This window comes from Amblyraja radiata, chromosome 26 (genome assembly GCF_010909765.2).
Source record: "Amblyraja radiata isolate CabotCenter1 chromosome 26, sAmbRad1.1.pri, whole genome shotgun sequence".
In the NCBI taxonomy this organism is placed as follows: Eukaryota; Metazoa; Chordata; class Chondrichthyes; order Rajiformes; family Rajidae; genus Amblyraja; species Amblyraja radiata.
In genome coordinates this window covers 9,914,900-9,942,528 of record NC_045981.1, presented here as the reverse complement: position 1 = coordinate 9,942,528, position 27,629 = coordinate 9,914,900, and the positions used below count along the sequence as shown (strand labels likewise).

General features: G+C 51.2%; 1 protein-coding gene across 1 annotated transcript in view; it reads left to right on the top strand.

The window, feature by feature from the left end:
- The window catches only part of LOC116987901 (guanine nucleotide-binding protein G(o) subunit alpha-like), a 55,999-nt gene that overhangs the window by 11,525 nt on the left and 16,845 nt on the right, over window positions 1–27,629 (top strand). Inside the window, exons 3-5 of the mRNA XM_033044214.1 lie at window positions 4,454–4,546; window positions 6,380–6,540; window positions 19,004–19,132. Of these exons, the coding sequence (XP_032900105.1) occupies window positions 4,454–4,546; window positions 6,380–6,540; window positions 19,004–19,132 (383 nt within the window). The remainder of the gene's footprint in view (window positions 1–4,453; window positions 4,547–6,379; window positions 6,541–19,003; window positions 19,133–27,629) is intronic.

Sequence of the window (27,629 nt, the reverse complement as noted above, 5' to 3'; positions counted from 1 at the left end):
CAGTTCTCTGGATGCTTTCAAGAGAGAGCTAGACAGAGCGCTTGAAGATAGCAGAGTCGAGGGATATGGGGAGAAGGCAGGAACGGGGTACTGATTGTGGATGATCAGCTATGATCGCATTGAATGGCGGTGCTGGCTCAAAGGGCCGAATGGCCTACTCCTGCTCCTATTGTCTATTGTCTGAATCGAAGGTAGGCACAAAATGCTGGAGTAACTCAGGGGGTGAGGCAACATCTCTGGAGAGAAGGAATGGGCGACGAAACGTGGCCTAATCCTTCTCTCCAGAGATGCTGCCTCACCCGCTGAGTTACTCCAGCATTTTGCATCTACCATCACAAACGGTGGAGTTAGTCTTGGCATCATGTTCAGCACAGACATTGTGGGCCGAAGGGCCTGTTCCCCTGCCGTACCGTTCAATATCCTCAACTTAAAAACCTCTCGGCTTCCCTGCCTCCGACAGCAACAAGAAGTTCCAATTACCAAAAAGTAAACCAGGCCCTAGCAAAGTGTAATAGATTCCTTATGAAAACAGGAACCTGTCCAACGGCATTCCTTACCCCTCGTAATACACTGCCTCCCACTTGTCACATAAAGTGCAATGTCAATAGAGCGGTCTCGCAAATAATGTATTAGTCCAGGCTGTTTGCTACTGTACAGAGGGGGTGACTCCCCCCCCATTCCCACACTGACCTTTCTGTCCTGGGCCTCCTCCATTGTCAGAGTGAGGCCCAGCGCAAATTGGAGGAACAGCACCTCATATTTCACGTGGGCCGCTTACACACCAGCGGTATGAACATTGATTTCTCTAACTTCAAGGGAGCCCTTGCACCCCCTCTCTCTCTCCATCCCCTCCCCCACCCAGCTTCAAAGTCATCTAGTCCAGTCCCATCACCAACACTCATTTTCACCGAGGCCACCGTTAACAATGGCCTGTTTCCCTCAAAGATCCGATAGCAAGCAAGATAGTCCACTCGACGAAAAAGACGTTAGTACGGTCATGGGCAGATTCATGGGTCATTTTCGGCCCCATTTCCGTAACCGGCTTCCGTCTCCGCACCAAAGATCCCATAGTGCGGAGATGGAAGCCGGTTACGGAAACATCCTCGTAAAAATAAAAGTTCTTTGGTAAAAATCTTCTCCTCATTTTCAGAATTATAATTTATTAACACAAACTGTTCCCCCGCAACGTTGATTACATTGCGAGTCGGTCGGGTCGGGTTACTAAAATGGATGAATAAAAGTCCCACGTTCCGTTCCGTTCCGTTGCGTACTACACGTCAGCCCATTGCATTTAGCAGGAGTGGTCTATCTTGCTCCGCTATAGGATCTTTGATCTTTATCAGCTTCTCTTTTTTTGCACGTCTTTCACTCATTTGTTCTGTATCGGTCTGCATCACTGTCTATATCTCTTGTTTCCCTCTCCCCTGACTCTCAGTCTGAAGAAGGGTCTCGACCCGAAACCTCACCCATTCCTTCTCTCCAGAGATGCTGCCTGACCCGCTGAGTTACTCCGGCTATTTGTATCTCCGGTTTAAAACCAGCATCTGCAGTTCCTTCCCATGCAATGACTCCTTATAGTTTGAGTTTCCCGCACCTGTGATCGGTGAAATAAAAATTTGACTCCCAGCTACAGCGATGGGGGTGATGATGATGGTTTGAACTATGAATGAGGTGGGGAGACTAGTTTAGGGAGACATTTCAAGACTGCAGAAGGCATGGGCACCAATGCTGGGTTCAATGCATTCAATTCAACGTTTTAGTTTTTTTTAGTTTTAGAGATACAAGCCCACCGGGACCGCAGCGACCAGCGATCGCCCCCCACATTGACATTACCCTGCACACACTAGGGACAATTTATACTTGCAGCAAGCCAATTAACCTACAAACCTGCACGTCTTTGGAGTGCGGGAGGAAACGGAAGGTCTCGGCGAAAACCCACGCAGGTCACGGGGAGAACGTACAAACTCTGTCAATTTGCACTTTATAGTAGGTAGCGCAGCGGCAGAGATGCTGCCTTACAGCGCCAGAGACCCGGGTTCGATCCTGACCACGGGTGCTGCCTGTACGGAGTTTGTACGTTCTTCCAGAGACCTGTGTGGGTTTTCTCCGGGTGCTCTGGTTTCATCCCACACTCCAAAAATTTGCTGGTTTGTAGGTTAATTGGCTTGGTAAAATTGTAAATAGCCCTTGATGTGTGAAGGAGATTGTTAGTGTGCGGGGACTGCTGGTCAGCGCAGACTCGGTGGGCTGTAGGGCCTGTTTCCGCGCTGCAATTCAAAACTAAACTACAGGCCCTGTGCCGTCAAAAGCATATCATATGTGAACCAAATCATTCCTGGGATCATTCTCGTAAACCTCTTCTGGACCAGCTCCTGCGGCAGCACATTCTTCCTCCGATATGAGGCCTAAAACTGCTCATGGGCCTCCGAATGCGGCCTGGACCAGCGCCTTGTAAAGCTTCATTGGGCAGATTGGACGGTCTTCTAACCCATCGTGAAGTTGTCGAGTAGATGATTGTGTTCCTTTGGGAACTAGTGTCTTGGGATATCTCTATGGTCCGAGGAACTCCCACTCCCATTCCCACACTGACCTTTCTGTCCTGGGCCTCCTCCACTGTCAGAGTGAGGCCCAGCGCAAATTGGAGGAACAGCACCTCGTATTTAGCTTGGGCAGCTTACACCCCAGCGGTATGAACATTGACTTCTCTAACTTCAAGTAACACTTGCTTTCCCTCTCTCTCTCCGTCCCTGCCCCATCCTAGTTCTACTATCCTCCTGATCAAATAATGCTGATTGTATGTGTAGGAAGGAACTGCAGAAGTTGCTTTATACCGAAGATAGACATAAAATGCTGGAGTAACTCAGCGGGGCAGGCAGTGTCTCTGGAGAGAAGGAATGGGTGACGTTTCGGGGCGAGACCCTTCAGACTAGTTCGGGATAAGGGATATGAGAGATACGGACGGTGATGTGGAGAGATAAAGAACAATGAATGAAAGATATGCAAAACAAGTGATATCTTATGGTAAAAGCCTATCTTGCTCAACACTTTCATTTCCACAAATAATATCATTTGCAGACAAACCTTTTCTTGAAGAACACGGTGAAAGTTAGCAGAGAGTTTTAGACAAGGTGAAGATAGACACAAAATGCTGGAGTAACTCAGCGGGACAGGCAGCATCTCTGGAGCGAAGGAATGGGTGACGTTTCGGGTCGAGACTTCTTCATTCAGGACACGCCCCAAAACGTCTCCCATTCCTTCTCTCCAGAGATGCTGCCTGCCCCGCTGAGTTACTCCAGCGTTTTGTGTCTATCTTTGGTGTAAACCAGCGCCTGCACGTTTAATCACAACACGTTGGCTGTGTGGTTTTTGGAACCAGGGCCTTTTGAACAGCAGCCCTGTGTCTCCTTTGTCTCCCGGCCTTTGTGCAGTCACGCTGAGCTGAGCCATGCCTCACCAACTCAGCATTCAGGCCAGGATTAGGGGAGGATTTTCCTAATCCCAACCGCCCACAGTTTATCCGGGGTGCAGCCGGGTGCGACGGGACGCTGTGCGAGTTCCTCTGGTGGCCCACTGCCTCTGTGTGATGGCAATGGCACAGAACGCCAATGGTCACTCGTGTAAGGTTCACACCGATGCTGTCAGTACTCGAGGGGCCTGAGCTCTAGGGAGAGGTTGAGCAGGCTGGGACTCTATTCCTTGGAGCGCAGGAGGATGAGGGGTAGTCTCGATCCCGACTGCGGGTGCTGTCTGCACGAAGTTTGTGCATTCTCCCCGTGACCTGCGTGGGGTTTCTCCGAGATCTTCGGATTCATCCCACTCTCCAAAGACGTACAAGTTTGTAGGTTAATCGGCTTAGTATAATTGTAAATTGTTCCCAGTGTGTGTGGGATAGTGTTAATGTGCGGGGATCGCTGGTCGGTGCAGGCTCGGTGTCGGAAGGGTTTGTTTCGGCGCTGTATCTCTAAACTAAACTAAATCTTACAGAGGTGTATAAAATCATGAGAGGAATAGATAGGGACAGTCTTTTACCTAGAATCGAGAACCAGAGGACATAGGTTTTTACGGTGAGGGGGGAAAGATTTAATATGAACCTGAGGGGTAACATTTTCACACAAAGGGTGGTGGGTGTATGGAACAAGCTGCCAGAGGAGGTAGTTGAGGCTGGGACTATCACATTTAGGAAACAGTTACATGGATAGGACAGGTTTAGAGGGATATGGACCAAACGCAGGCAGGTGGGACTAGTATAGCTGGGACATGTTGGCCGGTGTGAGCGAGTTGGGCTGAAGGGCCTGTTTCCACACTGTGCCACTCTATGACTACCTGCACCTCAGTTTCCACGCTGTATCATTCTATATCACTCTATAGAAATGTTTTGACACCGTACAAGTTGCTGTTGTTGTCCTTCGCTCCAATGCTGATCGTGTGGGACTTTCTGCTCTTCCTCCACTAGCCGGCCGTGCTGGACAACCTGCTGGGCTCCATGAAGTTTGTGCTGCAGGGGATGGGCATGCTACGCATCAACCTGGCCAACCCCAAGAACACGGTGAGTGTGTGGGGGGGGGGGGGGGGTAAGGAACGGGGGCCGCCGCGTCTCTGCTCACCTGGGGAAAGATTATAGACCAGGCTTTCAGAGACACGGTGTGGAAACAGGCCCTTCGGCCCACCGAGTCCGTGCCTCCTAGCGATCCCCGAGTACACTCGCACTATCCCAATTCACCTACAAACCTGCACGTCTTTGGAGTGTGGTAGGAAACCGGAGCACCCGGAGGAAAACTTACGCAGGTCACGGGGGGGGAAACGTGCAAACTCCGTACAGACAGCACCCGTAGTCAGGATCGAACCCGGGTGTCCGGCGCTGTGAGGCGGAAACTCTACCGCTGCACCGCCACGAATGTGGAAGTGGGTGAACGAGGTCTTCTATCTCTGGCGAGTAGGGCTGATCTGAGACACCGCGTCTGAGAGGGCAATGGAGGCAGATTCGACAGGAGCTCTGTAAAGGGGCTTGGCTAACGCAATCAAGGGATATGGGGAGAAAGCAGGAACGGGGTACTGATTATGGATGATCAGCCATGATCATGTTGAATGGCGGTGCTGGCTCGAAGGGCCGAATGGCCTACTCCTGCACCTATTGTCTATGTTTCTATGTAACGCTTCCCTCAGCTGAGAGAAATAAGGGCTGGAGAGGATGAGGATAGTGACCATACCCCAAATTAGATACTGTCTGTGTGTGTGGAGTTTGCACGTTCTCCCCGTGACTGCGTGGGTCACCACTGGGAGCCCCGGTTTCCTCCCACATCCCAAAGACGTGCGCAGCCCAGATGTTTCGGGTCAGTCGGAAGAAGGGTCTGTGAGCTGTATGAATGCAACAGGCCAGCAGGTGGCAGCATTGCACCAGGTTTACAGAACCAGAGTTTGCCTAGAGAGAGATATCTCTGGAGAAACATAAGATCCCCTAAATTCCAGTGAATATAAGTCCAGTCGATCCATTCTTTCATCAGATGTCAGTCCCGCCATCCCGGGAATTAACCTGGTGAACCTACACTGCACTCCCTCAACAGCAAGAACGTCCTTCCTCAAATTAGGAGACCAAAACTGCACGCAATACTCCAGGTGTGGTCTCAACAGAGCCCTGGACAACTGCAGTAGGACCTCCTTGCTCCTAAACTCAAATCCCCTGGCAATGGAGAGGTGACGTTTCGGGTTGGGACCCTATTTCAGACTGAAAGTCGGGGGGGGAGGGAAACTACACACATGAAGAGGCAGCGATGATCAGGGAAAGGTGGAGCCCACAATGGTCCATTGTTGGCCGCGTTGAGAAAGGAAGGTGGAGCCAACAATGGCCCATTGTGGGCTCTTCCTTTTCTTGACCATTGTTGCTGGTGTGTGTGTGTGTGTGTGTGTGTGTGTGTGTGTGTGTGTGTGTTTGCATGTGTGGCTGTTAAGCGCTAGAGTTGCTGCCTCACAGCGCCAGACACTTGGGTTCCACGCTGACTATGGTGCTGCCTGTTTGCACGTTGTACATTCTCCCTGTGACCGCGTGGGTTTTCTCCGGATGCTCCACTTTCCTCCCGCATCACAAAAATGTGGGTTTTTTAGGCTAATTGTCCTCTGTAACCTGCCCCTTGTGTGCAGGGAGTGGTTGAGATAGTGGGACAACATAGACCATAAGATACAGGAACAGAATTAGGCCACTCGGTGCGTCGAGTCTACTCCGCCATTCGTTCATGGCTGACAGAGCGGGTGATCGCTGGCCGGCGCTGACGAATGGGCCGAAGGCTCCATGTCCGCGCTGTGTCTCTGAACTGAACGGTCGCCCTTGGTCCAGCGCAGGTTCTTGACGCTTGCTAACCATGCACTGGTGCCTCTTGCCTTGCAGGTGCATGCGCAGACGGTGCTGTCGTGCGGGAGGTGCATTGATGAGGACTCGGCGCTCCTGCCGTTCGTGGCCCAAGCGCTGCGCTGCCTCTGGGCCGACTCGCAGGTGAAGCTGGCAACATCCCGCGGATACGAGTTTGAGCTGAACGACTCCGCTCACTAGTGAGTGCACCTTGGCTTGGGTTAGGCTTGGGTTTAGTTAGGGGTGGGTTGGGTTGGGGTTGGGGTTGGTTAGGGGTGGCTTGGGTTGGGGTTGGGTTAAGTTGAGTTTAATTTCTTGTCTCGGTAGCGAGCTACAGTAACAAGCTTTTTTGTTGCGTGCTATCCACTCAAAGAAGACTGTACAGGATACAGCAAGCCATCCACAGTGGACAGATACAGGACAAAAGGGAACAACATCCTTTAGTTTAGTTTATTGTTCTCATGTTTACAGAGGTACTGTGAAAAGCTCTCTTGTTGCGTGCTAACCAGTGGAAGAAAAGCTCTACATGATTACATCTGTGCTGTCCACAGTGCACAGATACAGGATAACGTGTGTAGCGTTTAGCGCAAGGTAAAGTCTGATTAAAGATATTCTGACGGTCTCCAATGAGGTAGATAGTAGTGTCGGAGGGAACTGCAGATGCTGGTTTACACTGAAGATAGACACAATGTGCTGGAGTAACAGCGGGTCAGGCAGCATCTCTGGAGAAAAGGAACAGGTGATGTTTTGGGTCGGTACCCTGCTTCAGACTAATATCCCTATCATTCCAAGGGGTCTCCAGAGTTTGCCCTGAATCGAACTTGGAGATTTACGGTAATGGCCACTCGTCGGTACTCGGGGCTCTCGTGGACATTTTTCAACATGTCGAAAAACCTTCACAAGTCTTCCCGTGCTTACCTGCCGTTAGAGAGTCTTCCCGAGTACCTGCCGTTAGAGTTACGAGCCGCTAAGAGTCGTCCCCGAGCTCCGATGTACCCGCTACGTTCATTCTCCGTGCTAACCACGAGTTTGATTTTTTTTAAACTCGGGAGAGCTCTTGGAATGAACTCGCACCGTGGGACAGGGCTATAAGGTTGTTGGTAGCTTAGGACTGCTCTGTAGAAACTGTCCCTGAATCTGGAGGCGTGCGTTTTTTTTCATGCGTGTGAAACTTCCTCTTCCTGCCCCCCACCGTCCCGTTTGGGAACAGCTCCATCCCAGACCGCAAGAAACTGCAGCGAATTGTGGACGCAGCCCAGACCATCACGCAAACCAACCTCCCTTCCATCGACTCCCATCTACACCTCACGCTGCCTCGGCAAGGCCGGCAGCATAATCGAGGGCCAGTCTCACCCCCGGTCACTCCCTCTTCTCCCCTCTCCCATCGGGCAAAAGGTACAGAAGTGTGAAAACGCACACCTCCAGATTCGGTGTTTTTAAGAAGGAACCGCAGATGCTGGAAAAATCTGGAGGCCGACAAAAATGCTGGAGAAACTCAGCGGGCGAGGCAGCGTCTATGGAGCGAAGGAATAGGTGACGTTTCGGGACACCCGAAACGTCACCTATTCCTTCGCTCCATAGACGCTGCCTCGCCCGCTGAGGTTCTCCAGCATTTTTGTCTACCTTCAGATTCAGGGGCAGTTTCTTCCCAGCTGTCATCAGCCAACTGAACCATCCTACCCACAACCAGAAGAGCGGTGCTGAACTACTATCTACCTGATTGGTGACCCTCGGACTATCCTCGATCGGACTTTGCTGGCTTTACCTTATCCCCACATTGTGCACCTGTACCCTCTGGGCAGCTCGATTGTTAACGGTGTGTGTGTCTTTCCGCTGGATGGCTGGTTGGCTCGCAACGAAAGCTTTTCACTGTACCTCGGTGCACCTGACAGCGAAGCGAACTGTCCCGACGGTGGCCAGGGAACTCCGCAAGGCTGTGACGCTATCGGGCAGGTACACGCGCGCACGCACTCCCTCTTCTCCCCGTGAAACACCCGCCCCTCCCTGGGGCATTCCATCCTGTTACAATGCAGTGTTAGTTTCAAGGAACAGCTGAAACATTTCCCTTTCAATCCCTCATTCAAAGAGCAATGACTCACCTTTTATCCAAAATGTATTTATATATATTTTTTTGTTTTGTTCCAGGATGTGAGCGATATTTAATCATAATTGATGATTTATTTTTATGAAATGTCCCTTTTAAAGAATGATTGAATAAACATAACATGTAGATTATATCCGGTCCTGAGCTTGGCCAAGTTTAGAGATATACGCGGCGCGGCAAACGGGCCCTCCGTCCCCGCCGTGTCCGCGCCGACCGGCGATCCCCGCACGCTAGCGATACCCGACACAGTTGTCAGAAGCCAATTAGCCGACAAAACCTGTAAACCTTTGGAGTGTGGGGGGGAAGCCGGAGCACCCGGAGAAAACCCACGTGGTCACGGGGAGATCGTGCAAACTCCGTACAGACGGTGCCCGTGTGTCAGGATCGAACCGGGGTCTCTGGCGCTGTGAGGCGGCCACTCTACAGCTGCGCCGCCGTGCCACCCAAAGGCTTGCAGGTTTGAGCTTATTCGGATTCAGTCTTTAATTTCCCTTTAAGTGTGTAGGGAGTGGATGTGAAAGTGGGGCAACGCAGAACTAGTGTGAACGGGTGATCGACGGTCGGTGTGAAATCGTAGAGACATAGACAGTAGGTGCAGGAGTAGGCCATTCGGCCCTTGGAGCCTGCACCACCATTCAATGTGATCATGGCTGATCATCCAACTCAGTATCCCATCCCTGCCTTCTCTCCATACCCCCTGATCCCTTTAGCCACAAGGGCCACATCTAACTCCCTCTTAAATACAGCCAATGAACTGGCCTCAACTATCTTCTGCGGCAGAGAGTTCCAGAGATTCACCACTCTCTGTGTGAAAAATGTTTTTCTCATCTCGGTCCTAAAAGATTTCCCCTTTATCCTTAAACTGTGACCCCTTGTCCTGGACTTCCCCAACATCGGGAACAATCTTCCTGCATCTAGCCTGTCCAACCCCTTAAGAATTTTGTAAGCTTCTATAAGATTCCCCCCTCAATCTTCTAAATTCTAGCGAGTTCAAGCCGAGTCTATCCAGTCTTTCTTCATATGAAAGTCCTGACATCCCAGGAATCAGTCTGGTGAACCTTCTCTGTACTCGATTCTAATTGAGGCTGAGTCTGTGTATGGGGACTGGTGACTACCGCATGTCACAGACCTGGCGGCAGCCTACGGTCACGGTGAATGTGACCCACATCTCCACGCTTGCTGTTAATGCCAAAGCCTGCAATTAGCCTGCTGCGGGGTGCCGGGGGAATTAGCTCTGCACCCTGACACCAATTACCAGTGGACCAGTGTAGATATCAGGCAGTGCCCTTCTCAGCTCACATCCAGCACGGCTTGTTGTTAAAGTCACGATAATTAGCTACGCATCATCAGCTTAAGCGGGTGCGAATCGTTTGCTCTGCTCTGCTCCAACGGGCTCTGGGGGGTCCTTGTTCATCAGTCTATGAAAGTAAGCATGCAGGTACAGCAGGCAGTGAAGGAAAGCAAATGGCATGTTGGCCTTTATACAAGAGGAATCGAATATAGGTCCTTCTGCAGTTGTACAGAGCCCTAGTGAGACCACATCTGGAGTATTGGGTGCAGTTTTGGTCCCGAATTTGAGGAAGGACATTTTTGCTATTGAGGGAGTGCAGCGTAGGTTTACAAGGTTAATTCCCGGGATGGCAGGACTGTCATATGCTGAGAGAATGGAGCAGCTGGGCTTGTACACTCTGGAGTTTAGAAGGATGAGAGGGGATTTCATTGAAACATATAAGATTGTTAGGGGTTTGGACACGCTAGAGGCAAGAAACATGTTCCCGAAGTTGGGGGAGTCCAGAACCAGGGGCCACAGTTTAAGAATAAGGAGTAAGCCATTTAGAATGGAGACGAGGAAACACTTTTTCTCACAGAGAGTTGTGAGTCTGTGGAATTCTCTGCCTCAGAGGGCGGTGGAGACCAGCTCTCTGGATGCTTTCAAGAGAGAGCTAGATAGGGCTCTTAAAAATAGCGGAGTCAGGGGATACGGGGAGAAGGCAGGAGCGGGGTACTGATTGGGGATGATCAGCCATGATCACATTGAATGGCGATGCTGGCTCGAAGGGCCAAATGGCCTACTCCTGCACCTATTGTCTATTGCTCTCCCTGCTTGAGCTTTGCAGTGCGGAAACAGGCCCTTCGGCCCGCTGGGTCCGTGCCGACCAGCGACCCCCCCCCCCCCCGCACACATGACATGCACCAGGGACTCTTTACAATTTACAGGAGCCAATTAAACCTGCAAACCTGTGTCGGAAGGAACTGCAGGTGCTGGTTTACACCAAAGATAGACCAAAAAGTGCTGGAGTAACTCAGCGGCTTGGGCAACCTCCCTGGAGAACATGGGTCGGTGACATTTTGGGCAGCATCTCTGGAGAACAGGAATAGGCAATGTTTCGCAGAAAGGTCACCTCTTCCTTCTCTCCGGAGATGTTGCCTGACCCGCTGAGTTACTCCAGCATCTAATGTCTATCACCAGTTGTAAAGTGCCTCGTACCAGCAGAAGATGTGGAGAAGGTTTTTTTGAAAAATATAAACACATATCTTTATGGGCGGTGGTGTCCGACACCCACTCCAAGATAATTTGATTGTGAAATGAGTCACTGCCTTTCTCAGGGAAAATCAATATTCCTTCACCATTCCCGTACTAGGTTTTAGCGACAAATTTGTACATTAGAGGTGAGAAATGCTCAAACAAATGCAGTCCAGCATCGGGCAGTTGCTGCCAGCCTGTGGTTCGATGGCCCCCAAGACTTCTCACGCCTTCTCTAATCTAATGCACACGCATAAAATATGTGCCCAGGGCCGTCCGCCAGTCACGGCAACTCGGTTTCCATCGCTTCCACCGTCCCCAGACACCTGCAGTCCCCCGCATTGTGTCCGTGGTGCACGAGGGCCCCGGACCCCACGCACGCACGCACGCACGCAGCAGCAGCAGCTCGCCGCATCGTGCAAGTCAAAGCCACGTAACCCAATCATAAACACATCAAAGACCCTTTGGACCGAGCATAGTGACTGAATATTGTATGCGGGAAGTGTTGGAAATGCAACTTGGCCCAGGCTGACAGGAATGTTAAACGCATCAACGCCAGCACATACACATATTTCATAAGCGTGCATTAGATTAGAGAAGACTTCAAAAGTTTTGGGGATTTGAGCCAAGTTTTTCAGTCTCAATGCTAGGCTACGTCTGTTTGTGCCTTTAGTTTAGAGATTCAGCGCGGAAACAGGCCCTTCGGCCCACCAGCGATCCCAGCTCATTAACACTATCCTACACCCACCAGGGACAATTTTGACATTTATACCAGGCCAATTGACCTACAAACCTGCGCGTCTTTGGAGTGTGGGAGGAAACGGAAGATCTCGGAGAAAACCCACGGGGAGAACGTGCAAACTCCGTACAGACAGCGCCCGTAGTGGGGATCGAACCTGGGTCTCCGGCGCTGCATTCGCTGTAAGGCAGCAACTCTACCGCTGCGCCACCGTGACCGCCGCGTCACGGGAATAGGTGACGTTTCGGGTCGAGACCCTTCTTCAGACGTCTGAAACGTCACCCATTCCTTTTCTCCAGCGATGCTGCCTGTCCCGCTGAGTTACTCCAGCAGTTTGAGTCCATCTACAGGAATTGTGACATCCATTTTGGAGGCCGATCACACATGGCCAACCATGGCTGATCTATCTTTCCCTCTCAACCCCACTCTGCTGGCTTTTCCCCGTAACCCCTGACGCCCTTACTATCCTTTAGTCAGTGGGTGGTGAATCTGTGGAGCTCATTGCCACAGAAGGCTGTGGAGACCAAGTCAGTGGATATTTTGCTGATGTCAGCTGCTTTCCCGAGGCAGCGTGAGGCGTGGATGGAGTCGAGGGGGGGGGGGGTCTGACAAGGGTCTCTAATGCACGTCCGCAAATAATGTCTCCTCTGACAGCAGCTTGTGGCGGTGTCACCCTGCATTAAGTTGTACATCAGTGGGGGGAGGGGGAGGGGGAGGGGGAGGGCAGTGGACCCGCTGAGAGAAAGCACGGTGGCGCAGCGGTAGAGTTGCTGCCTCACAGCACCAGAGACCCGGGTTCGATCCTGACTACGGGTGCTGTCTGTGCGGAGTTTGCACGTTCTCCACGTGACCTGCCGGGGTTTTCCCCGGGTGCCCCGGCTTTCTCCCACACTCCAAAGACGTGCAGGTTAGTCGGTTAATTGTCTTGGTGTCATTGTAAATTACAATAGACAATAGGTGCAGGAGTAGGCCATTCGACCCTTCGAGCCAGCACCGCCATTCAATGTGATCATGGCTGATCATCCCCAATCAGTACCCCGTTCCTGCCTTCTCCCCATATCCCCTATCTTTAAGAGCCCTATCGAGCTCTCTTGAAAGCATCCAGAGAACCCGCCTCCACCGCCTCTGAGGTAGAGAATTCCACAGACTCGCCACTCTCTGTGAGAAAAAGCGTTTCCTCATCTCCGTTCTAAATTTGTGTGTGTGTCTCTCTCTCGCTGGTCGGCATGGACTCGGTGGGCCGAAGGGCCTGTTTCCGTGCTGTATCTCTAAACTAAACTGAAGAGGTCTCACTCTGGCACACTCTCACACACACAGAAACACACACACACACACACACACACACACATACACACACACACACACACACACACACACACACACACACACACACACACACACACACACACACACACACACACACACACACACACACACAGAGACACACACTTTGTTGGGGAATTTATTCAGAGTGTGTTGATCGCACTCTGGTAATTCCGTGCCTTGAGAATGGCCGCCCAGACGAACAGAACAAAACAGCGAGTGGATGAATTGTTTGTCGCCATCAACATGATGTCAAACAATTTCAGACACCATCTTTATTAAAAACGTACATTTATGAAGCAAGGGCTTAACTTTTAATAAAATTACCGTACTTTCATTTCTGACGTGCTGGAGGCAGCAATAATCTCCAGACAAACAATTCACAATATTTTAATAATCTGCCTGGCCCCACCCTCGGGCACTTTCATCCCTTGCTGCCTGTTCTGCAGAGAGGAGTAGCGTGAAGTGATGTTTAGCATGAAGTTGTTTAAGAAAGAACTGCAGATGCTGGAAAAATCGAAGGTGGACAAAAGTGCTGGAGAAACTCAACGGGTGAGGTAGCATCTATGGAGCGAAGGAATAGGTGACGCTTCGGGTCGAGACCCTTCTTCAGAAGTTGTATTCTTTCCCATGAGGGGCAAAGTGGAACTCTGCCACAGAAGGCAGTGGAGGCCAATTCATTGGATGTATTCAAGGGAGATAGATTTAGCTCTTAGGGCTAACTGAATCAAGGGATATGGGGAGAAAGCAGGAACGGGGGACTGATTGTAGATGATCAGCCACGATCATATTGAATGGCGGTGCTTGCTCGAAGGGCCGAATGGCCTACTCCTGCACCTATTTTTCTATGTTTCTAAGTAGCGTCAGACTCTGAAACAAAACAACTCATTGCTTCAATATTATTATGTTCATAAGTTATAGAAGCAGAATTAGGCCATTCGGCCCTTCCAGTCTGTTCCGCCCTTCAATCCTGACTGATCTATCTTTCCCTCTCAACCCCATTCTCCTGCCTCTCCCCATATCCCCTGACACCCAAACTAAACAAGAACCTGTCAATCTCCACCTTAATAATATCAATTGACTTGGCCTCCACAGCCGTCTGTGGCAATGCACCCCACAGATTCACCACCCTCTGACTAACGAAATTCCTCCTCATCACCTTTCTAAAAGGTTCCTCCCTTTTTTCTGAGGCTGTGGCCTCTGGTCCTAGACTCTCCCACTAGTGGAAACATCCTCTCCACACGCACCCTATCCAAGCCTTTCACTATTCTGTACGTTTCAATGAGGTGTCCCCTCATCCTTCTAAACTCCAGCGAGTACACGCCCAGTGCTGACAAACGCTCATCATACGTTAAACCACTCATTCCTGGGATCATTCTCGTAAACCTCCTCTGGACCCTCACCAGAGGCAGCACATCCTTCCTCAGACATGGGGCCCAAAACCGCTTACAATGCTCCAAATGTGGTCTGACCAGCGCCTTCTAAAGCCTCAGTATTACATCCCTGTTTTTATATTCTAGTCCCGAATGTGGTGTCCCGAAACGTCACCTATTCCTTCGCTCCATAGATGCTGCCTCGCTCGCTGAGTTTCTCCAGCATTTTTGTCTACCTACGATGCAGTTTGTTCAGTTTAGAGATACAGTGCAGAAACAGGCCCTTTGGCCCACCGAGTCTGTGCCGACCAGCGATCCCCACACATTAACACCTATCCCACACTCCCACTCACACTCACTCACTCACTCTCTCTCTCACACGCACACACACACACACACACACACACACACACACACACACACACACACACACACACACACACACACACACACACACACACACACACACACACTCACACACACACACACGAGGGGCAATTTTACATTTATACCAAGCCAATGAACCTACACACCTGTACGTCTTTGGAGTGCGGGAGGAAGCTCTCGGAGAAAACCTACGCAGGTCACGGGGAGAACGTACAAACTCCGCACAGGCAGCGCCCGTAGTCAGGCGCGAACCCGGCTCTCGGACACTGAACGCTCTGTAAGGCAGCAACTCTGGCGCTGCGCCACTGTGCCCGCCCTACATTGTCCCCTTTGATCCAAGCGTGCGCACGTCGCCTCCCACGGATGCCGTTTGACCCGCTGAGTTTCTCCAGCGCTTCAAAGCTCCCACCAGTTTGACTCGGGCAGGGGAAGTTGGTGAGAGTTAAAGTTGTGGTTTCGCTCTGACTCTTAATGCGGGGTGGAGCTGCTCGGGTGGCAAGCAATGCTTTCTACTCGAACAAAAGAAGCCACGAGCTTGATTTATGAAAAGTGTTCATTAATATGATTGTCACCTTATCATTAACACCCCACATACGGTTCATAGTGGGCATTCGACAGATTGGGTTAAAGTCAGTCTCTGCACAAGGGCATGTGTAAAATGGGTTATTATATTTCTGAAATGCTTCAACATTAAGGTGGATCGATGATTAATTTATAAATATGCACAAGTGGATAAATGCTTCTGTACAAAATTACATGTTCTCAGCCCAGTCTTAAAGGGACAGTGTTTAGTTTGGCAGTGTGAATCACGGATTAGCTTTAGAGTTTGTACGTGATAGGAGCTGAATTAGGCCACTCGGCCCATCATGTCTACTCTGCCACTTAATCATGGCTCGCCCTGTTTCGACAAATGCAATCAACCCAGCGTGCACAATCAAATAAGGTCAAATAGAACGAGTTGTCCTACAACTTTAGGCTGTGCACGCCATATACAAGAAGAAGAATAATCAGTAGACAATAGGTGCAGGAGTTGGCCATTCGGCCCTTCGAGCCAGCACTGTCATTCAATGTGATCATGGCTGATCATCCCCAATCAGTAACACATTCCGCGGCTGTGGAGGAAGGACATCCTTGTGATTGAGGCAGTGCAGCGTAGGTTCACGAGATTGATCCCTGGGATGGCGGGACTGTCATATGAGGAAAGATTGTATTCACTGGACTTTAGAAAGATGAGGGGGGGGGGATCTTATAGAAACACATAAAATTATAAAAAGGACTGGGCAAGCTAGATGCAGGAAAAATGTTCCAAATGTTGGGCGAGTCCAGAACCAGGGGCCACAGTCTTAGAATAAAGGGGAAGCCATTTAAGACTGAGGTGAGAAAAAAACGTTTTCACCCAGAGAGTTGTGAATTTATGGAATTCCCTGCCACAGAGGGCAATGGATTTAAGAGAGAGTTAGATAGAGCTCTAGGGGCTAGTGGAGTCAAGGGATATGGGGAGAAGGCAGGCACGGGTTATTGATCGGGGACGATCAGCCATGATCACAATGAATGGCGGTGCTGGCTCGAAGGGCCGAATGGCCTCCTCCTGCACCTATTTTCTATGTTTCTATGACCTGAGCTCCCCTCCCGCCCAGGATCCACTGGGATGTCGAGCAGAATTTAACCCCGCCAGGAAGCTGACATTTTGACGGACAAATCTCATGGTAGATGGGTCAACTCACCCTGCCCCTCCGTCTCGCCAGACTCAAGCCCGGGGTCCGACACACCTCCCCCTGACGTAGGAAGCTGCTGGTGATAATTCCACCGTGGATCACTGGGGGGCTACCTGTAGGTCAGGGTCGCTCGGCTGGGTTTGGAGCCTGATTCACTCTGACAGGTGAGTTCACAGCAGGGGCCTCGAGGGCACAAGTTTTCAATCAGACCGTAGAGATGTTTTACTTGCGTGCTTCTGACCTGCCTTGGTTAATCTCTGCTTGAACTGAGCTGTGGAAGTCGAGCAGGCGATGGGAATTTGTTCCTTGGAGTGCTGGAGGACGAGGGGCGATCTTGTACTCTGAAGAAGGGTCTCGACCCAAAACGTCGCCCATTCCTTCTCTCCAGAGATGCTGCCTGACCAGCTGAATACTCCGGCATTTTTGTGTCCACCTTCGATTTAAACCAGCATCTGCAGTTCTTTCTTACACATGCACAGAATCATGAGTGGAATAGATCGGGTAACGCACAGGTCCGTCTATCCAAGGTGCGGAATGCAGAACTAGAGGCCAGGGGTGGGCACAGTGGGTGAAGAGGGTACGTTAGGGGCTTTATGAAAGACTTTTGGATAGGCACATGGATATGCAGGGTACTGAGGCATTTGGATCAAGCACAGGCAGATAAGAATCGGTTTAGTTTAGCCAAGAGATACAGTGCAGAAACAGGCCATTCGGCCCACCGAGTCTGCACTGACCAGCGATCCCTGTACACTAGCACTATGCTACACACTTGAGTCAATTTACAAATTTCACCGAAGCCAATCAAATTAAATTAAATTAAATTTCTTTATTTATATAGCACATTTTTAGTCAACTTGCATTGACCCCAAAGTGCTTCACATAATTATATCCACACACACAGGCAAAGGTGGGTGAAGTGTCTTGCCCAAGGACACACACAGGCAAAGGTGGGTGAAGTGTCTTGCCCAAGGACACAACGACAGTATGCACTCCAAGCGGGATTCGAACCAGCTACCTTCCGGTTGCCAGCCGAACACTTAGCCCATTGTGCCATCTGTCGTCCCCCTCACCTACAAACCTAAGGGGGAAATCTTTTAGGACCGAGATGAGAAATTTTTTTTTTTCACACCGAGAGTGGTGAATCTGTGGAATTCTCTGCCGCAGAAAGTAGTTGAGGCCAGTTCATTGGCTATATTTAAGAGGGATTTAGATGTGGCCCTTGTGGCTAAAGGGATCAGGGGGTACGGAGAGAAGGCAGGTACAGGTTACTGAGTTGGATGATCAGCCATGATCATATTGAATGGCGGTGCAGGCTCGAAGGGCCGAATGGCCTACTCCTGCACCTATTGTCTATGTTTCTATGTCTTATAGAGTGTGGGAGGAAATCCCACGTAGGTCACAGGGAGAACGTACAAACTCAAGAGTGTTTTATTGTCATGTGTCCCAGATAGAACGATGAAATCCTTACCTCCTGCAGCACCACAGAATATGTAAACATAGTATGAGAGAGAGAGAGAAGAGAAGTTCAGAAGGTAGACAAAAATGCTGGAGAAACTCAGCGGGTGAGGCAGCATCTATGGAGCGAAGGAATAGGTGACGTTTCGGGACACCCGAAATGTCACCTATTCCTTCGCCCCATAGATGCTGCCTCACCCGCTAAGTTTCTCCGGCATCTTTGTCTACCTTCGATTTTTCCAGCATCTGCAGTTCTTTCTTAAAGAAAAGTTCAGCGTGTATGTACACATACTGATAATATATTTATATATATATATATGTATATATACACACAATCAGCTGAAAAATTCTACATGGTTACAATCGAGACATTCACAATGGGCAGATACAGGATAAGGGAATAACATTTAGTGCAAGGTAAAGCCAGCAACGTCCGATCAAGGATAGCACGCTAGTAGTTCAGGACCGCTCTCTAGTTGGTGGTAGGATGGTTCAGTTGCCTGTTAACAGCTGGGAAGAAACTGTCCCTGAATCTGGAGGTGTGCGTTCTCACACTTCTGTACCTCTTGCCCGATGGGAGAGGGGAGAAGAGGGAGTGACCGGGGTGAGGCTGGTCCTTGATTATGCTGCTGGCCTTGCCGAGGCAGCGTGAGGTGTCGATGGAAGGGAGTTCAGTTTATTCAGTTCAGTTGACGGTCTGGGCTGCGTCCACAATTCTCTGCAGTTTCTTGCCGTCTTGGATGGGGCTGTTCCCGCAAACCAAGCTGTGATGCATCCGGATAAAAATGCTTTGTACGGCGCATCTGTAGAAGTTGGGGAGAGTTGTAGGGGAGATGCCGAACTTCCTCTGCCTTCCAAGGAAGTCGAGGCTTTGGTGATCTTTCTTGTCATCTCGGGGGAGAGGAGAGCGTCGGCTTGCGGGAGGGGGAAGGGGTGACGGGTCGGGTCGGGTCGGGGAGAGGGGGGAGGTGACTGCGACTGGGGGTCGCCCCCTCACCGTCTGCCCTACCCCCTCCGAGACACGTTGTCCCGTCTCCCCGCAGCTTCTTCCTGAACATGAGCCGCATCACCGCGCCCGCGTACCGGCCCACGCAGACCGACGTCCTGCGAGTTCGTCTCCGCACCAGCGGCATCATCGAGACCCAGTTCAAGATCCGCAGCCTGGTCATCCGGTAAGTGGCGGCTCACACCGCCGGGGTCAATGCCGGGGTCAGCGGGCATCGTGCTCCGGAGAGTGGGGGGGGGCTGGGGGGTGGGGGGGAGATGAGGTGGAGGCGAGGTGGAGGGGGAGATGAGGTGGAGGCTGAGATGAGGTGGAGGGGGAGATGAGGTGGAGGGGGAGATGAGGTGGAGGGGGAGATGAGGTGGAGAGGGAGATGAGGTGGAGGGGGAGATGAGGTGGAGGCTGAGATGAGGTGGAGGCTGAGATGAGGTGGAGGGGGAGATGAGGTGGAGGGGGAGATGAGGTGGAGGGGGAGATGAGGTGGAGGGGTGTTAGTGGGGGAGGAGCGGTTGGGGGGGAGGGAGGGGGAGGGTCGGTTGGGGGTGGGGACAGGAGGAGGAGCAGTATGTTTGGGGCACATATGGGCTGACGTATGACGCCTATGAACGAAACGGCCCTTCTGTGCCCCTCGCTGTCATTTCACGAGCCCCCGTGCAACTGGAAATAGACCTGAAAGGTCACAGAAGGATATGTCAATGGATATTTTTAATGCAGAGATAGATAGATTCTTGATTAGTACGGGTGTCAGTTGTTACGGGAGAAGGCAGGCAAATGGGGTTCGGAGGGAGAGATAGATCAGCCACGATTGAATGGCGGAGTAGACTTGATGGGCCAAATGGACTAATTCTACTCCTTTCACTTGGAACCTTATGTCACCTATTCCTTTTCTCCAGAGATGCTGCCTGACCCGCCGAGTTACGCCAGCCTTTTGTGTGTATCTTTGGTTTAAACCAGCATCTGCAGTTCCTTCCTACGCAATAGTTCAGCTCACTTCAGTTTCATAAGTGATTGGAGCAGAGTTAGGCCATTCGGCCCATCAAGTTCGAGAGAGATAGATGTAGCTCTCTTAGTTCTCAAGGGATATCGGGAGAAAGCAGGAATGGGGTAATGATTCTGGATGATCAGCCATGATCACATTGAATGGCGGTGCTGGCTCGAAGGGCCAAATGGCCTACTCCTGCACCTATTTACTATGTTTCTAAGTCTACTCCACCATTCAATCACGGCCGATCTACCTCTCCCTCCTAACCCCATTCTCCTGCCTTCTCCCCATAACCCCTGACACCCACACTCATCAAGTTTAGTTGATTGCCAAGTGCAGTGAAAATCTTTTTTTTTAAAGAAAATGGAAATATTAATAATTTTGTATTAGATTTCTTATATAAATAGATTTATTAACGGGCATTGCTGGCACCTGCAAAGCTCCCCCGGTGCTGAGTGTAAATGATATCTTGTCTCCTGGTGCATGGAGATTGAAGTCTCCGGTCCATACAGCTCCCCTGGTGAATATAAGGCAGCGAGCGAGCGAGCTAGTGGCCTTTGGTGTGATGTGTTTGAAGTGTAGCTCGATGCACTCTCTCTCTCCCTGTCACTTAGCTGATGCCTTGGTCCTTTTGAACGTGATGCCTGCTTTGTAGTTGCTGCCTAAACTTCATTTGCACATTTCCGACATCATTATTTCTAAGAATATCCCACGACTCTGAAGATAAACGTAATTGGTCCGCCGCCCCTCCTCTCGTGACAGCGGTAGCGGAAAGATGGGGGGCCGCGGTGTCTGCGTTTAGTTTAGTGTCGTCACGTGTACCGAGGTACGGTGAAAGGTTCTTGCGTTCATAAGTCAGAGGAACAGAATTAGGCCATTCGGCCCATCGAGTCTGCTCTGCCTTTCCTTCCCCCACATCAATCTGAAGCAGTGTTTCGACCCGAAACGTCGCCTATTCCTTCGCTCCATAGATGCTGCCTCACCCGCTGAGTTTCTCCAGCATTTTTGTCTACCTTCGATTTTTCCAGCATCTGCAGTTCTTTCTTAAACAAACGGGCTGATCGAGTCTGCTCTGCCATTCGGCCCATCGATTCTACTCTGCCTTTTTCACCTTCGAGTCTACCCTTCTATTCGGCCCATCGAGTTTACTCCGCCATTCAATCATGGCTGATCTATCTTTTCCTCTCGACCCTTCTTCCCAACAAAAGCTTTTTTTTCTGTTACCTGCTATCCAGTCAGCGGAAAGACTATGCGTGATTAAAATCAAGCCATCCACAGTGTACAGATACAGGATAAAAGGTATTTCATGCAAGGTAAAGTCCAGTAAGGTCAGATTATAGATTGCCCAAGGGTCACCAGTGAGGTAGATGGGAGGTCAGGACTGCTCTCGAGTTGGTGGTATGATGGTTCAGTTGCCTGATAACAGCTGGGAAGAAACTGTCCCAGAGTCTGGAGGTGTGCGTTTTCCCACTTCTGCACCTCATGCCCGATGGGAGAGGGGAGAAGAGGGAGTGGCCGGGGTGTGGGTGGGTGTGGCTGTTGGTGTGTGTATATGTGTGTGTGTGGGTGTGTGTGTGTGCGTGCAGCAGCTCACAAGGATGGACAATGCTGGACCGACTTCGAACCTGACCTCGGGTGCTGTCTGTGCGGTGTTTGCACGCACTTCCTGAGACAGCGTGGGTTTCCGCCGGGTGATCCCGTTTACACCGACATCCCAAAGACACGCGGGTTTGTGGGTTAAATGGTTCTCTGTAAATTACCTCTGGGGTGTAGGGAGTGAATGAGAATGTGGGATAACATTGAACTGGTGAGCGGGTGATCGATGGTCGGGCCGAAGGGCCTTTTTTTCCATGCAGTATTTAAAAAAAAAAAATAATAACTTTGACATCTTCCTCGGATAGTGCCCGGGTGGCACGGTGGCGCAGCGGTAGAGCTGCCGCTTCACAGCGCCAGAGACCCGGGTTCCATCCTGACTACGGGTGCTGTCTGTATGGAGTTTGCACGTTCTACCCGTGACCCACGTGGGTTTTCCCGGGTGCTCCGGTTTCCTCCCACACTCCAAAGACGTGCGGGTTTGTGGGCTAATTGGCTTTGGTAAAATCCTGTAAATTGTCCCGTGTGTGTGGTGTGTGTGCGTGCGCGTGCGTGTGTGTGTGTGTTAGTGTTAGTGTGTTGGGCGGTCGCTGGTCAGCACGGACTCGGTGGGGCCGAAGGGCCTATTTCCGCGCTGTATCTCTGAACTAAAGTAAACTTCCTGAGTAAATGTGGGGAGCTGATTTGGCTGAACGGGGGGAAAAAGGGGGCTCAAGGGGATAAATAACCATGTCCTGGTCCCAAAGTGAACTGTCCTGTCATTAATAGACTGAGGTGGGCAATCGATGGGGCTACACTGTGCACAGGGTGTGAGCTGAACAACACTGGCGTGTTGACTTCAATAGATCATTTGATGCAAAAGATGAGACACAAGCTGCAATAATGAAACCTGACCAGGAGTTTAATTGCTTAATAGTATAATCAATGGAGTCTCAGCCTCTCCTGCCAGTTGTACGGCAGCAAGCCTTGGTTGAGTGAATTACAAGTAAAATTCCGATCTGAAGGTCTGTGCAGAGTTTGTACATTCTCCCCACGACCGCGCGGGTTTTCTCCACGTGCTCCGGTTCAGAAGTTTAGAGATGCAGCACGGAAACCGGCCCTTCGGCCCTCCGAGCCCGTGCCGACCAGCCATCCCCGCGCACACTAACACTGCCCTACACACACGAGGGGCGTTAAATCGATCTCCTCTGTCTGTACGTGATCCGTATCCCTCTATTCCCTGCATATCCTCATGCTTGTCTAAAAGCCTCTTAACGGCACGGTGGCGCAGCGGTAGAGTTGCTGCCTTACAGCGCTTGCAGCGCCGGAGGCCCAGGTTCGATCCCGACTACAGGCGCTGTCTCTGTACGGAGTTTGTACGTTCTCCCCGTGATCGGTGCGGGTTTTCTCCGAGATCTTCGGGCTTCCTCCCACGCCCCAAAGATGTGCGGGTTTGTCGGTGAATTGGCTTGGTGTGTCTGTGAAATGTCCCCAGTGTGTGTGGGATAGTGTTAGTGTGCGGGGATCGCTGGTCGACGCGGACCCGGTGGGCCGAAGGGCCTGTTTCCGCGCCCGCAAGGCAGCAACTCTACCGCTGCGCCACCGCCGTTAAGAGGCTTTCAGACAAGCGTGAGGATATGCGGGGAATAGAGCGACGCGGATCGACGTACAGACAGAGGAGATCGATTTAACGTACCTAAACTCCACCAAGGACTTGAGAATAAGGAGTAAGCCATTTAGAACGGAGACGAGGAAACACTTTTTCTCACAGAGAGTGGTGAGTCTGTGGAATTCTCTGCCTCAGAGGGCGGTGGAGGCCGGTTCTCTGGATACTTTCAAGAGAGAGCTAGATAGGGGTCTTAAAAAAAGCGGAGTCGGGGGATATGGGGAGAAGGCAGGAACGGGGTACTGATTGGGGATGATCAGCCATGATCACATTGAATGGTGGTGCTGGCTCGAAGGGCCGAATGGCCTACTCCTGCACCTATTGTCTATTGTCTATTGTCATGATGTCGAGTCCCAGGTCCCTCTCTGTGTGTGTGTGTGTGTGTGTGTGTGTGTGTGTATGTGTGTGGAAAACCACCACCCCCCCCCCCCCCCGCACATCTCCTTTAAACACAGCGTGAGCTGGGGCAGGGGGCTACGTCAGGGCAGGGGGCTACGGCAGGGCAGGGGGCTACGGCAAGGCAGTGGGGGGTGGGGGGGGGGTGGTTGCTGTCTTCTACTGCCTGCTTTGCGTTGCGCGCTATTAGTCAGAGAGCCAAGGACGTCAGATCAACCTGTCACCGAGCCGGTCTATAATAGCAGCATAATTACCCGTGATTGATGAAGCACACTTTATTTTCATCTAAATTAGTTCCCACTGTAAAATGTATCTGAGGAAAGGGCAGGCGATGATTGAGTTTGATGAAGGTTGGCGATCTTTGCCCGGGTCCGTCTCCGTGCCCTTTGCATAGTTAATTATAATAGCTACTTAGTTGTCTTTCTGAATGTGGGTAATTACTGTGATAGACGCAGGCTGCCGTTCCCTGACCGGCCCCGTGCAACGCCTTGATTGAAGTCTTTAGCTGAGAGATACAGCGTGGAGAGGGGGCCCTTCGGTCCGCCGAGTCCGTGCCGACCGACCGTCGCCCGTACACAAGTTTAGTTTAGAGAGACAGCGTGGAAACAGGACCCTCGGCCCAGCTAGGACTGGACAAGCTAGATGCAGGAAAAATGTTCCCAATGTTGGGCGAGTCCAGAACCAGGGGCCACAGTCTTAGAGTAAAGGGGAGGCCATTGAAGACTGAGGTGAGAAAAAAAATTTTCATCCAGAGAGTTGTGAATTTGTGGAATTCCCTGCCACAGAGGGCAGTGGAGGCCAAATCACTGGATGGATTTCAGAGAGCGTTAGATCGAGCTCTAGGGGCTAGTGGAATCAAGGGATATGGGGAGAAGGCAGGCACGGGTTATTGATTGGGGACGATCAGCCATGATCACAATGAATGGCGGTGCTGGTTCGAAGGGCCAAATGGCCTCCTCCTGCACCTATTTTCTATGTTTCTATCAGTCGGCACCGACTTGTGATCCCCGCACACTAACGCTATCCTGCACGCGCGGGGGGCAATTTACAATCTCCAAAGCGCCAATCAACCTACAAACTTGTACATCTTTGGGCTGTGGGAGGAAACCAGAGCTCCCGGAGAAAACCCACGCGGTCAGGGGGAGAACGTGGGAATTCCGCAGCAGTCAGCACCCGCAGTCGGGATCGAACCCGGGTCCCTGGCGCCACCGCAGTGCCACCCTGCGGCCCCATTATGTTTGACGTAGTCCACGTGGACCTGTTCCTGCGCTGCGCTGTTCTACATTCTATCCTCACTCTCTCCACAATGAAGGATATTTGAATTCTTCACCATCCTCAGCCGTAAGATGTTGTCACTGAGCCACCTGCTGTGTGATGTTTGTTTTTCATTCCAACTTTGGTTGATGTTTTGCCTGGAGGTGGATGGTATTCGGGAAGTGTTGGCATGGGTTAGTCCCTGTGCCCAGCAACCCATGCCTTGCCCCCGCCACACAATGCCCTCACTATATTCTTCATGCCCCCCCCACAGACCCTTCCCCTCCCTGTCCTGAAGCCAAGACAATCTTCACTTAGATTAGTTTAGTTTAGAGATACAGCGTGGAAACAGGCCCTTCAGCCCACCGGGTCCGCGCCGACCAGCGATCCCCGCACACTAACGCTATCCTACACACACTAGGGGCAGTTTTTACATTAACCTACAAACCTGCACGTCTTTGGAATGTGTGGGAGGAAACAGAAGATCTCGGAAAAAAACCCACGCAGGTCACGGGGAGAACGTACAAACTCTGTACAGACAGCGCCCGTGGTCGGGATCGAAACCGGGTCTCTGGCGCTGCATTCGCTGTAAAGCAGTAACTCTACCGCTGCGCCACCGTGACCTCCCAAACTTGATGGACCGAATGGACTACTTCTGCTCCTATCACTTATGAACTTATGGCTGCCATGTGTTACTGACGGGGGCTATCCAATATGAAGCTTTCTCCCTGCTTCTCACCAGCGTTTCCTGACGTTACTTTGTGCCTCCAGCAGCTCCTGAATCTTGCCTTCATTTTGTACGTCAAAAGAATTAGCTGGGAGTGCAGGAAGGAACTGCAGGTGCTGGTTTAAAACGAAGATGGACACAAAAAAGCTGGAGTAACTGCGGGTCAGGACACAAAGGAATAGGTGACGTTTCGGGTCGGGACCTTTCTTCAGACAGAGTCAGGGGGAAAGGGGAACGAGAGATATAGACGGTGATGTGGAGAGATATGGAACAAATGAATGAAAGATATGCAATAAAGTAATGATGATAAACAAAACAGGCCATTGATAGCTGTGGGCTTAGGTGAAAACCAGTTACGGACAATGAGACTCAACGGGCTGGGTACGACTTGGGTGGGGGTGGTGAAGGGATGGTCGTCAAGGTATGGAGCGGAGCAGCAGCTGTGTTGAATATATACCTGTTTCCTCAGGGCAGTTTGTTCTGAGATGATAAGAATTTTGTTGCTGGATTGTTTATTAACTGTCTCCGGGACTCAATATTGCCAGCTGTGATTTTGTTCACGACTCTGATCGAAAGGCAGCTCCTCATTCTCTTTCCCATTTGAATGTTAAGCAACTGTTGCCGCTTGTCATTCAGACAGTCAGCCCGCAGGCATCGCAAGCAATGCCCTTTATATCTCGCGCACGATTTGCAAGTTTAGAGTCGCATTAAACACTTGCTGCATCGGTGGCTTGCGACGCAGCTTCGACAACAATGGAATTTTAGTTTGGATTAGTGACCCTGCGCGGAGACAGGCCCTTCAGCCCACCAAGTCCGTGCCGACCAGCGACCACACTTGCACTGTCCTACACGCATACACCAAGCCGATTAAAGCCCTGTCCCACGGTACGAGTTCATTCCAAGAGCTCTCTCTCCCGAGTTTGCCCTGATTCGAACTCGGAGATTTACGGTAATGGCCACTCGTCGGTACTCGGGGCTCTCGTGGACATTTTTCAACATGTTGAAAAATCTTCACGAGTCTTCCCGAGTACCTGCCGTTAGCGTTACGAGCCGCTAAGGGACGTCCCCGAGCTCCGACGTACCCGCTACGTTCATTCTCCGTGCTTACCACGAGCTCGATTTTTTTTTAAACTCGGGAGAGCTCTCGGAATGGACTCGTACCGTGGGACAGGACTATTAACCTACAAACCTGTGTGTCTTTGGAGTGTGGGAGGAAATGCCAATTAACCTACAAACCTGAAGATAGACACAAAATGCTGGAGTTGTAACTCAGCGGGACAGGCAGCATCTCTGGAGAGAAGAAATGGGTGACGTTACGGGTCGAGACACTCCAGCATTTTGTGTCTCTCTTCAGTTTAAACCAACATCTGCAGTTCCTTCCCACACAACCTTCAAACTTGTACCAGAGCTCCCGGAGAAAGCCCACGCAGGCCACGGGGAGAACGGACAAACTCCGTACAGACAGCGCCCGCGGTCAGGATCGAACCCGTGTCTCTGGCGCTGTAACAGGCCAGGAGCAGGCCCTTCGGCCCACAATGCCTCTACTGAACGCGATGCCAAGTTAAACCAATCTCCTCTGCCTGCACGTGATCCATAGCCCTCCATTCCCTGCATATCCATGTGCCTATCCACAGTCTCTGAAACACCACCATCGTATCTGCCTCCACCAACGTCCCTGCCAGCGTGCTCCAGGCACCCACCTCCCTCTGTGTTTTAAAAAATAACTTGCCCTGCTCATCTCCTTTCACATCCACAATCCGCATGGCTTTTCTACCTTAAAACTGTGCCCTCCTGTCTGCCTATCTTTGACGGTACAGTGGCGCAGTGTTAGAGTCGCTGCCTCACGGCGCCAGAGACCCGGGTTCGATCCTGATCACGGGCGCTGTCTGTACGGAGTTTGTCCCTTCTCCCCGTGACCTGCGTGGGTTTTCTCCGGGTGCTCCGGTTTCCTCCCATCACTCCAAAGACGCACGCGTTTGTAGGTTAATTGGCTCCGGTAAAACTTGTAGTGTGTGCAGGACGGGTCTGGTGTACAGGGTCAGCGCGGACTCGGTGGGAAGAGGGACCTG